The sequence below is a fragment of the Microcebus murinus genome, chromosome 7 (assembly GCF_040939455.1).
Source record: "Microcebus murinus isolate Inina chromosome 7, M.murinus_Inina_mat1.0, whole genome shotgun sequence".
Taxonomy (NCBI): domain Eukaryota; kingdom Metazoa; phylum Chordata; class Mammalia; order Primates; family Cheirogaleidae; genus Microcebus; species Microcebus murinus.
The window spans coordinates 33,498,814-33,511,333 of record NC_134110.1 but is presented as its reverse complement, the minus strand read 5'-3'; the positions used below and the strand labels follow the sequence as shown (position 1 = coordinate 33,511,333).

Here is a 12,520-nt window from a genome sequence, read left to right as displayed (position 1 = left end):
CTGATTTAAGGAAAGTAATTTGGATCTTTCTCAAATGACAAAGATATCAGAATATAATACATTTTAGTAATATAAAGAACACTGAAGGCCAGGCGTGGTGGCTCACGCCTATAATCCTAGCACTCTGGGAGGCCGAGGCGGGTGGATTGCTCGAGGTCAAGAGTTCGAAACCAGCCTGAGTGAGACCCTATCTCTACCAAAAATAGAAAGAAATTAATTGACCAACTAAAAATATGTATACAAAAAATTAGCCCCGCATGGTGGCACATGCCGGTAGTCCCAGCTACTCGGGAAGCTGAGGCAGGAGGATCGCTTGAGCCCAGGAGATTGAGGTTGCTGTGAGCTAAGCTGATGCCATGGCACTCACTCTAGCCTGGGCAACAAAGTGAGACTCCGTCTCAAAAAAAAAAAAAAAAGAACACTGAAGAAAGAAACCCTGGATTAATAACATTAATTAAATAAACAAATCACAGTATTTCCTCCTCTACTGCAAGATCTAGATGGTCTTGGGATAATCTTTTGCTCTGACTTTTTGTATTAGTAGACAAATAGGTGATAAAGCCTGCAGTGCCCCATTTCTGCTGAGGGCAATGAATCTGGGGAGGGTGCTAAGCAGCCTGCACTTGACTCTCAAGCACGAACCACTATCACTGTGAACCAATGCCCAGAGCCTCAATGTCCATACAATTCCTATTAAATTACTTCACTCCAGTGTTGCCCATTCAATAAGAGAGGTACTCTCACCACTGCATTAAAAAAAAAAAAATTAGGCAGAACTTTAAAAGGCAGACACCTTAATCCAGTTTTATTCCACTTCTGCAAAGTTATCCAAAAGAAAGAATACAAAATTCAGAGGAAGGTGCTCATGGCTCATCTTTCACAATAGTTAAGAATGGGAATCAGCTCAAAAGTCCCAATGTACAGAACTAGTTTGTTTGAACATTTTTTTCACTCCTTCATTCATTCAAAAAAGTGTTCCAGACACTCGAGATATAAAAGGAGACAAATACAACCCCTGTTCTCTGGAGCTCACCTTCTAGAGGGAGCTAGGCCAGCCTACTAACTACAAAAGTAAGTGGATGAGGACCATCAGGCTCCTTGCTGAGAAGGAAAAGGGCAGGTTGCCCTGAGTCCCATCAGGGCAGACTGAGCTGGTCTAGGGGACAGGGAAGGCCTCCCTCAGGACAGGACAGGACATTTGAGCAGAAAAGAGGAGGGGAGGCATCCAGGAAGAGTAAGGGGCACCTATAAGAAGTGATCAAGGAGATGAAAAGGGCCCAAATGGCCACAGCAGCTGGCAGGAGCGAGCAAACCAGGGGGACCAGGGCAGGAGCATGAGGCTCAGAGTGGGCAGGGTCAGCCTGGAAGTCCTTGTTCTCCTGAGCACAAGGTGAGCATTTTAAAAAGATCTCACTAGATTCCACATGGAGAGTTGAGTAATATCCTCATGAAATTGCAGGACATTGCTACAGAGCAAAGGGTTTGTGATTAATTTGAGTAATAAAGGAATACAAGTATAATGTGATTGAGTTTTAAAAGCAAGATACAAACTCGCATATAAAATATAAACTCAATTTTATAAAATATATGTGCTATAAAAAAGGCTGGAAGGAAATACATTAAAATTTTTAATAGTTCTTATCTATGGGTAATGAGAAGACAATATAATTTTTTCCTTAGTTTTCTGAACTTAGTTTCCTTAGTTTCAGTTTTCTGAAAATTTTTCTTCCAAAATTTTCTACATTATAAATATGTATTATTTGTTATGAGGGAAAAAAAATGATATAACCTAAATGTTTTTAATCTGTAATTTACAAAGCAAAATCCTCATGTAAAAAATGTCTCTTTCATAGTAACCTTATAATTTATACAGTAAAATATTAATAGAATACATGACAACAGGAATATAGCCTAGATCTGTTGATTAAATATTCAGTATAATTTACCTGTAACTAGATTAACATTTAGCTGATCCCTTCCCCAACAGATTTTTAAATATTGTAAAGATAATTAGTTAAGATCTATAAATCAACCTGAGTTGAGACATAGAATGCCCTTGAGATTTAATTCTCTTTTAGATTCGCCAAAGGAATTATTTTACAACTTCATCAATAAATTCAGTTGTTCACATTTACAAGAATAGAGGACTCGGGCTACAAATTAATGAAGCATACCACATGATAATAATATAATTTAATGAGAGAGTAACATGTGCCAGATACTTTGCATATATTTTATCAGTTATTCTCACCACTAAACTAAGATTCTAATAGACAATCTTACAATATTGTAATAGATGTCAGAGGCAAAGTAACTTGCTTCAAGTTAAATATAGTACAAGCTTCATCAGGACAAGGACCGTGTGTACCTTACTCTTTGTCATATCACACCAGTGCCCAGCACATAAGAGGTGCTCAATTTGTTGACCTGAATGCATGCAGAAAAGTCAAAGTGAACCAAGGTCTGCTCGATTTTAAACCTTACACTCTGCTCAAAAACATGTCATCTCCCCTCTTCCAGAAACAGCAGGAAACCATTTCCTTTGTCTTTCCTCTAAGCTGGCAAGAATGTTTTCAGATTTCTAGTGATCAGAGTTTGTTAAGTGACTTTACTAGCTAAAGGCAAACTGGGGAGAGTGTCAGAAACACACTCATTAACTATGGCTGGTCAACTGAGCCAAGGTATCTGAAGGACAGTTTTAATGTCAATTTAAAGCATTAAGTGTTCACATCTTTGATGCACAGCAATTTCCAATCCAGCAATTTATCCCACAGGAAGTCTGGAAGAAGTATGGAAAGATACATGTACCAAAACATTAATCACTATATTGTCCATCACAGCAAAACCTGGCTATATAAACTATAAGAGATCCTCATAATAGCAAACACAGTTCTTTAAATATATATTAAAAATAAAAGCTTTTTGAGGTGTAATAAGTTAAAAAAACATTGAAAACAGTACTTTTAGTATTTCATATTTTGAAAAAAATAACAAATTTAAAGCAATATATGTTGGTATATCATGAAAAAATTATGGAGGCACATGAACCAAACTACTAATAATAGTAACGTCTAGAAAGAGCAACTATGGGTTATTTTAACTCTACATCATATAGGATATATAAACTTTCTACAACATACTTGGATTATTTTTAAGAGTAGGGGAGAAATACAGATTTTTTTATTATAATATGCACAGCTATAAAAATCTGTAAATTTATTAAGGCCATGTTCACACTTCTTGTTTTTAAGGTTAAGCATACATTTGCTTTAAGTAAAATGCCTCAGTTTCATTAGGCCAATTGGTGCTCAGTTCCAAAAGCATGAAGGGCTGCAAGGAAGGGATTAATTCTTCTGTTAAATCAAGGAGTCAATATCCTTCACAAACAAGTTTGTAAACAGAATCCACATACACACGCCAATTCTTCTTGTGCTCTGTGGCATCCATTCGTGTTCAGCCTCTGGCTAGCACTACACAGAACACAACACCTTACCTGCTCGACTTCATCGGCTGCTCGTACGGTGTCTGCTGAATGGCATACTCCTGGTACCCCCTCCGAGGCACCAGATCTGCAGCAGTGGTCTCAGGATTCGTAGCTCCTGTTTCGGGGGGCCCAGCCTCCACTGGAACAATCTTGGTAGCACCTGAGATTGATATACGAGGCTTTAGATTGCTTATGGAGAGGCACCAAAACAGGGCACTGACCCCATCCCAGCAGAGGAAGTAGTGTTGGAACTATCTCTTTACTATGTGACACCCATGCAAGATATTAGTTTTCCTTCAGTTCACACATTTAAACTTCTTTATGTGTGCGTTTGTTTGTGTATATATGTGTTTGAGGCGGGGAGGGGCAAGTTTTCTACTAATCTAAGTGTTCTCTCAAGGTATATTTTCACTTGATCTACTTATTAAAAAAACAAATATATATAGACACACATATATACATACATACACATATATATTACTTGCAAGGTTTTCTGTAGACCACTTGTTAAACTTTAAAGCTGCATCAAGATAGTATGGAGTAGTGGAATAGACTGTAAACAGAAATTTAAGCCACCTGGGTTCAGTCCCAAATATCACATTACTTTAACATCTCTGGGTCTCTGTTCCACCCTATAAAATTAAGGGTTTGCAGTAGAAAATCTCCAGGGTCACCTTTTCCTCCGCAATTCTGTAATGGGAAATGATCAAAGATCTTTTATGGCAGTGGACACTTCATATGTATGTATGTGCACGTGTGTATCAAGTGCATTTAAGGAAGGGTTCTAATCCACCCATTGTTTCTGGAATAGCAAAGGGAATTAATTACACTTTTCATCCTCAAAGAAGTCTCAAAAAATACTACCACTAATTTTTAAGAAAATTGCGGAAACTTTCTCCAGAAACCACTGCAAATAGGAAACTCTCTTCTGGGATTTTTTTTTTTTTTTTTTTTTGAGACAGAGTCTCGCTTTGTTGCCCAGGCTAGAGTGAGTGCCGTGGCGTCAGCCTAGCTCACAGCAACCTCAAACTCCTGGCTCAAGCAATCCTCCTGCCTCAGCCTCCCAAGTAGCTGGGACTACAGGCATTCGCCACCATGCCCGGCTAATTTTTTGTATATATTAGTTGGCCAATTAATTTCTTTCTATTTATAGTAGAGACGGGGTCTCGCTCTTGCTCAGGCTGGTTTCGAACTCCTGACCTCGAGCAATCCGCCCGCCTCGGCCTCCCAGAGAGCTAGGATTACAGGCATGAGCCACGGCGCCTGGCCTCTTCTGGGATTTTTATTTTCCAGAATAATAACTGTTCTGAAGTGAGTGAGGCAGACAAAGTGACTTTCCAGAAAGTTCTTCTAGTCACATAATTTAATATGGTCTGTTCCCTACTGATCGCCTTGCTCTGCAGTGAGATACAGAAAGGGAACTTGTTCAAAGTTTTTATTTTAAATAATAAGTTACTATTAGCATTGAAAATAGATACTTAAAAGGCTGTAGTTGTTATTAAAATCCTAAACTTGATTTTTTAATTTTATTTGACAGCTATCACCTCAAATGGATAGGGGAAAAAAAATTATACTTTAAAATCTACTATCATAAACTACTTTTTGTCTGAAGTGTCCCAGAAGAGACCTTTTTCAAAACAGATAGCATAATATATCCACTAGCTATTTCATGTGAAAGAAAATGGAGAGGGAAAGTAGTTGGTGAACCCCAGTGAAAACACGCAAGAGAAGTTAGCATGGGTTCTAGACATGCAGCCTGCATGGGTGTCTGGGCTCAATGGGCCAAGCCCACAGGCAGGACAGCAAGTGCTGACAGCAGAGGGGCTGGAAACAAGAGGCCCCTGAGTAGGAACTGTCCCTGGGGGGCTGCTCGAAGAAGAGCAGCAGGCGTGGCTGGGACGGCCGCAGCAGGAGCGGTGGCCTCACTACCTCTCCTCTACCCATTACCCACAGCAGCTCTGGGCACTGCAGGTCCATCACAGACCCAGATTAATGAGTAATTAAGTGGAGAGCCCCTGACTGCTCAAGCCACAGGGTTCAAACCCGCATTCTGACTCAGACCATTACGTCAGACTGCCCTTGGCACGGACTTGCCAAAAGACTCTTGTTTGTTCATTTCCCACTTGTTGCAGTCACCTGGAATAGCTTCGTGTGCAGTTAAAACCACACTTATGATGGGTTTCTTCACCCCAGACAGCTGCCCAGCCTCCTTTCCTGAGGAGATCTTCTGGACTTTCTCTGTTTTCTGCGTCCTTGGTCTTTTCGGGGCCTTTTCTCGATCATCTTCCTTATACTTCTTTTCTAGTTCAAGGTCAGACTCATTACCTAAGGAGCAAATACCAAGATGTATAAAATATCCTTTTATATCAGTGACAAGGGTTGGAAACATAACTCTTACAGGACAGAATAGGAAACAGAGTCCCTTCTTCGGTCCACAGCGCCGCACGGACCCACTATATCTCTGTGGGCACCTTTTCGGCCCTTCCTTCCTCTGGATTCAACACGTTTTCACTGAGTGTGTCAGCCACAGACAGAACAACAGCTTAACCTCCCGGGGCCAAACTGGCATTAGCCTGAGGGGTAAGGATAGCTTCACTATCAAGGTGAAGAACAAAGGAGCCACCTCTGGAAGGCACACTATTTGAGATTCCCAAGTGAGAAGGAAACCTAGGGAAGGAAGAGAAAGGAATTTTCTCTGTTTTAGTTAAGAGCCACAAAAAGCCACAGAACATATGGCAAGTGCCCAGGGAACAGCTCCACGTAAGCCTTCACCAGACAGGAGCTCAGGGGTGGGTGAAGGGATGTGAGATAAGCAAATAGGGGTTTGGAAAACGCTGGAACATGGGGTATCAGGGAGGAGAAATCGGAACTAGGCAGTAATAAGGCAGAAATGGGAGAAGCTAAGGGGAGACAGCCAGAGGCAATTTGGTCAGTCTGTTCCTACCTGTGATTCGATTGTGCCTAAAGCCAGTCCTGTAGGAAGTGTGGCAAGGAATGCCTGAGGGGAAAGATAACATGGAGAAGCGCTGGTTCTCAGGAAGGCATGCTCTCTCGAGCAGCAGCAAGGAAAAAACAGGGGCTAAGGAGGCAGATTGATCAAAATGGACATTCTAATTTCCTGTATTCTATAAACTAAAATCTTTTGGTGCCTGTCCCATAATCCAGGTGCTTGGATCACTTTTAGATCTAGTGGAAACAGTCTTACATAAGTTTTTTAATTGATTGGGAAAGGTCCTTAATCATACAATTTATATCAGCATTAAAGATGTTAATATCAAACTGCAAAGAACAATGATTGGATGAGATCATGAATTGGACAAAACTGCACGTCGCCCTCTAAGGCCAGAGGGAAACAATGAAGGACCATCACATGTGTCCACCCCTTGAAGAACAGGGTCATTCCTATAAAGCCAAAGAATGGGCAAAACAAGTGATCTCCTAGGTCATAGACAGTGCCTACATTTTGCAGACTTGATTTTCATCATGCCTAACAGCAGTTTTTGTTATATTTTATTTTTTAGTACCTATAATAAAAACATTTCAAAAGGCATACAAATTGCCTGAGTCACAGAAGTTCTTTTTTGCAGCCTACGTGTTAGGTGATACACACGCATAAATAACTGTAGCAGAATATACTGGACACTATAATAAAAAGGTAGAAACAACCTATTACAAAATTTTTTTGCTTTGAAAATTATGTTTCACTTTATACCAGAATTCACCATGGGATACAATTCAATATGTGGGTGATATGCCAGGAATAGATATGTTCACATAAAAAAAACAAAGACAAGAGAATCAGAGCTTGCCATAAGCTTAACCCAGGTTAACAGCAGGAATCAACTGAAAACAAGCGCATACACACAAGTGTTCGCTTGCATTAATGAGGAGCTGGAGAGACCACCACATTCCATGCTGGAAAAGCTACATCTACAGTCTGCTTTAGGCATCGCACGTGAAGAACTGGGTGGGTGAAGGTTTGCAGCCACATCTGATGAAAACCCAGTAGAGGCCCAAGTTGGCCTCAGTGCAGAAGACCAAATAAGAATCTCATCTCTCACCTGAACCACCCCAACAGCTCCCACCTGGATGTCCTTCCGTCTGGCAGCCCTGGGATGCACACTGTTGGTATCTACCCACCCATTCCCAACGCCGTCCCTGCTTGAGGGCAACGCTACCTCCTACGACGGACACTCAGAATGCTCCTCCAGCCGTCCTGACAGCTAGCGCTACAGGGCGGCTTGGCCTATGGGGTCTGGGGAGAAGGGTGCTGGGAGCTTCTGGGGACGGCTTTCTTCCCTAACAAGGAAAGTACTGCCTCTCTTCTTCAGCGGGGGATTGCTGTGTCCACTGCCTGAAACTGAGCAACCACCAAGCAACTAGGAGAGTACGAGAGGCCCAGTGAAAGACCACATGGGTGCCTGAGAACCAGGAAGGGAGAGATGGATCCTGGGGCGTTAACAGCACAGATGTACCCCTGACCCAGCCCTGGAACCACAGCAGCTGGGCGTCTCGTTACACAAGAGGACAGACATTCTCATTGTTAAACTCACTTTTAGCTGGGGCCTCTACTAACAGTATCCTGACTAACACACTATCCAAACCATCCTCTCCACTGACCCAAGAGTCAATTTAAAATCCAAATCTAATCCTGTCATTCTCCTGCTTAAAATCCTTCAATGGCTTCCCTCCCATCTCCACTTGAAGAAAATGCTAGATAAAGTCCTCCAAGATTTGCCACGAATCATCTCTCCCACTATCCCTGCACCACCGAGGCCGAGACTTCCAAGCATACGCCCTCGCATATTATCTCCTCACTCCTTTGGGCTCTAACAACACTGAACCACAAGTTGACCAGACACCCCATGCCATGTACAGCCGATGGGCCTTTGCACACAGGTCCGTGTATTGCACCACACCCTAATCCACACACCCCTGCTTGTCCAGATGCCAAACCAAAAGGCAGCAAGGATTTCCCCTCCTCTATAATACTCTCTGCCCCCTTCACCTCTGTACCTCCTCCGTTCTCTTTACAGACACACACACATCAGCATCTCAGTGGCTGGACTTCCCACACTGCCTACAATGTTTATATGCCTCATCCACACTGTGACTCGGGTATGGAGGAGGTTGGGAGCATGTCCTGTTGTTATTTTATTAAGCCTAACATAGGCCTATAGCAGACAAAGGGCCTAAAGCACACTGTGAAGAAGACCTGTGCTGTTGTGCTAAAAAAGATGAAGCCAAGACCAATGGGTAACAGTCCTCAGCAATAGATCTCAGCGCAGAGAAAGAAGTTTCCAACAGATCTGTCAACAAGGAGAGGGGTGTCTTTTTAGAGACGTATTTCTGAGGAGGGTTTTCCAGGAAGTCTCAGATACCATTTGTGATGCTACGGAAAAGACTCTGAGCCACGTGGGAAGCCTGACTAAGCGACTGCTGTACCTCTAAATTCTAAGGCCCTCTTCTACAGAGAGATGGAACTGTTACATAAAGAAGACGGCAGAAAAGAGGAGATGGCGAGGAGAGAAGCAGGGGCAGAGATGAGGAACAGGAGAGGCAGATACAGCACAGGGGACAGAACAGCACATGCCCTCAACCTGCTGCAGAGTGCCAGCTTCGAGTGTGCTCTGTGTAGGCCTTGGCCCTCCCCGCATCAAATGCCAGTGGGGCTCTCATTGTACCCCCATAGCCCACACACAACTCTGGCACCAGCTAAGGTGGACCCAGCACTCTAGACTGTCTGGGTGGGCAATTCTGGGAGTCACTGTGACAATGTCTTAAGAGTCAATCCCCCCACTGCTCACAGCAGGGACCCCATTAACAAGCCTTGGCTTTCCTGCCCTCTCTCTCCCATGCCTCCACTCATGCTTCCTGGGACCACCACCCAGACAAACAGTCTACAGCCAAGGCTGGTTCCATGGAATCCCAAGCTAAGACACTCTCCCTCAAGACTGCCCCAAATGCACATCTCCAAGCCCCCATGTCCCTCATCAATTCTCTGTGGCTTCATGCAACAAGGATCTCCAGTCCATGCAAGCTTCTTCCTATTCTCAAGAGCTTTAGAAGCTTCAACGCTAAGTTTTCCCACTGATTCAGGCACCATATGCCAAGCACAGCACTGAACAGCCTTGACAGTGATTCTTGATGATGATCTTACACATCCGCTCAGAGGCAAGTACCCGGTGCACTTAGGAAGGAGCTAATAACTCCGGGTAGAACACCCAGAAGATTGGGTGAGACATGAGCCTGGAGAAGGACTGGCATGAAGACCCAGATGCCACTTAGAGACTCTGGCCTACAAACGCAATTGTTACACGCAAAGGAATATCATGTTGTCCACTGCACTCCCTCATGTGCCGTGCTCCTCACAGTCTCTATCATAGCTGCACAACTACATATTTTTCATTTCCAGCACTGAGTCTAGCACATAATAGGTGTTCAACTCTTTTTTGTGGAAAGCAGGGAGGATGGAGGGTAAAAGAGAAAGACATTTTATTAATGTCTTATTGGTAATTTTCTGCTCACTCTCATTTGGACATCAAAGTCCTTGTTCCCATTTGACCTGGTTGTCCTGCATCCTCACTTGACCCATCTTTGTACTTTTCAAAGTTGCCTTTTCTCCACTGAAATGCCTCCTTGGACTGAGCCCAGAAGTCGTGCTGATGGAAGCTTTTCTGAGTGCTTGGCATTTCTCATCTTCGCATGTATCATGGCCTTTGAATAAGGTGTTTTTAATAGTCTGCTGCTTCCTCTGAATTATTGACTTTTTAAACTTTTCTGCTTTTTCCCCCAGCTAACTCCTACCTTCTCTCTAGCTTCCTTTTCTTTCAAAAATTCAATAGCTCTAGGATGGGCTTTGGTTCTCCCTCTTGTGTATGGCTGCTGGATGCAGTCATGCTGTGAGCACGCTGCAAATGGGCTGGTGCGTGCGGCTGAGGGGCCGGTTAATGGAACCACAGCAGAGAGGCAGTGGCATGCTGTGTTCCAGAGACTGAGAAGCCAGGCTCGGACACTACTCGACCACTTAAAATGGGACTTTGGACAATGGATTAGTCTCCATAAAAATGCTCATAAAAAAATAAAATAGAAATCATGAAATGGACCTCAAAGGCCTGTTGTGAGAATGAAAGAACATAACTTCTGGGAAAGTCCCTGGTGCATATTAAACATCCCATCCACGTTCGTCTTCTCTACCTTCTGGAAACATTTCTGGGACACCACCCCTGAAGGTTCTTCCAGCCACACATTTTCACAGCTACTCTTACCCCCATTTTAGCAGTCAGCCCTGATGGGCACCAATTTTAGAAATCATAAGGATCAGATGAAATTAAGCTAGCAGTCAGAGATGATCTCGAGGCAGAGCCTCCCACCTCTGCTCTCAGCATCTGGTGGTTGTGGTGGCCCCCAGAGCATCTCATGCTCCCGTGGAACCCTTGCAGTCTGGATGCCATCTGCAGCAGAAGCCACGGTGCTCTCCGGAGAGAAATGTGAGGAAGGCCCACCCACACGTTCTCCCAATGAACAAAACCTTTCAATGTTTTCAATTCAAAATATATTGAGACTTGGCTTTGTTTTTAAGATTTTTACCATTTCTTCCATACAAATTGAATAAATATATAACATAATGTACCAGCTAGCATTATTAACAGTTAAGATTAGAAATTTCCTTAGCAGTGACATAGTAACATGCTAATAATAACAAAAGGTCTGAGTTCTGATCCAGATACAGTGACCCTAAGGATTTAGGGGCAGATGGATGTTAGGGAGTCATTTTGTACAACTTCCAGTCATCAGGCAGTTATTACCTACCCATCTCAAAGAAAAGCTGTCTATACTACCTGTAAACCACTCAGGACAAGGGACCCCACCACTACAAACCAGACAGCATGGTGACCTGCTTAGAAACAAGCAATCGTGCCCAATTCTCACTGGACATGCATGAGAGCCCTCTGAGCTTCCATCAGCCATGGGCTTGATTAACTAAATTGCAGACTGTCTCAACCATGGCTACCATGAGCAAATCCACTGCCACAAGCTTGCTAGCAAACACAGATGGAGAAGGACATTTGCAGACACCCACACTCCTGGGTGACTGGACCAGCCACATGTTACCTTGTGCAAAGGTGGCAACAGAAGAGAGGTACAATATTAGAGAAGTCTGAGTGTCTCTGCATGCTTCCTACCCCAGACTGCCTTCTTCCTCTATGTGTCCTGCCTCTCCAATCTCTTACATGGTGCTTTCAATGAAACAGGAAGTCATACCCCTGGTTTCCACTCTATAGGTGACTGTGATTTAATCAGTAAGGGCCCCACTGCCGTACCACCACTGGTCCTTTGGGAGTTGGGAGAGGAGAGAGCCCTAAGAACTCATAAGGAATCTCCCCAGCCATGTCCCGGCTCTCAGCCACACTCCCCACCCACACTATCCCAGGATATGTCAGTTCTTTGGGCAATGGGGGGACACCCTCCAGACCTAAGGTCCCATCCTCCCTACATGACACTGCTGGAACCCAAGACAGATTAAACAGGCTCTGTGCACTCTTATTTGCAGAGCAGTACCTGGTCGTGTCTGGGAATGGCCAGGTCAACTTTGGGTCTGATTTCAAGTCTGCCTCTTCTGTTTCTATTCCTGCTTGCTAGTTACCCTCTCCTCAATTTGGTATCCATACCAGGAACATGTCCTCTAAAAACAGACTTTCCATTTCCAATATCAAGTTCAACAATTATTCTCTACTACTTAATATAACATTCTCTTTGTGAGCTCATTTTCTATTCTCATTTCTATTCTCTATTTCCAAATTTTCCTGATTCAAATATCATTTCTGCACAAAAAATAAATAAATATTTACTTGGAAATTACATAAGCACTATGGAATTTACTTGTTCTTTTCTAGCCACAGTTCATTCAACAGACACTTACACAATGCCCAGCACTGGTCTAGCATTTGTAATACTTTAGTGCACAAAGAGAGATCTCTGCCCTTGGTAGTTTACATGCCAGTCGGGAAAGACGAAAATAGATTTAAAAACATA

At 43.2% G+C, this 12,520-nt stretch overlaps 1 protein-coding gene across 5 annotated transcripts in view; it reads right to left on the bottom strand.

Moving 5' to 3' along the window:
• The window catches only part of ZFAT (zinc finger and AT-hook domain containing), a 207,278-nt gene that overhangs the window by 124,894 nt on the left and 69,864 nt on the right, over positions 1-12,520 (bottom strand). For all 5 annotated transcript variants that reach the window (XR_012920142.1, XR_012920140.1, XR_012920141.1 and 2 more), the window contains exons 4-5: positions 5,621-5,809; positions 3,494-3,644 (exon numbers count right to left, since the gene is read on the bottom strand). Coding sequence is in view for 2 of the 5 variants with exons in the window: in XM_076005001.1 (XP_075861116.1) it covers positions 3,494-3,644; positions 5,621-5,809 (340 nt within the window). In the remaining 3 variants the exon portion in view is untranslated. The remainder of the gene's footprint in view (positions 1-3,493; positions 3,645-5,620; positions 5,810-12,520) is intronic.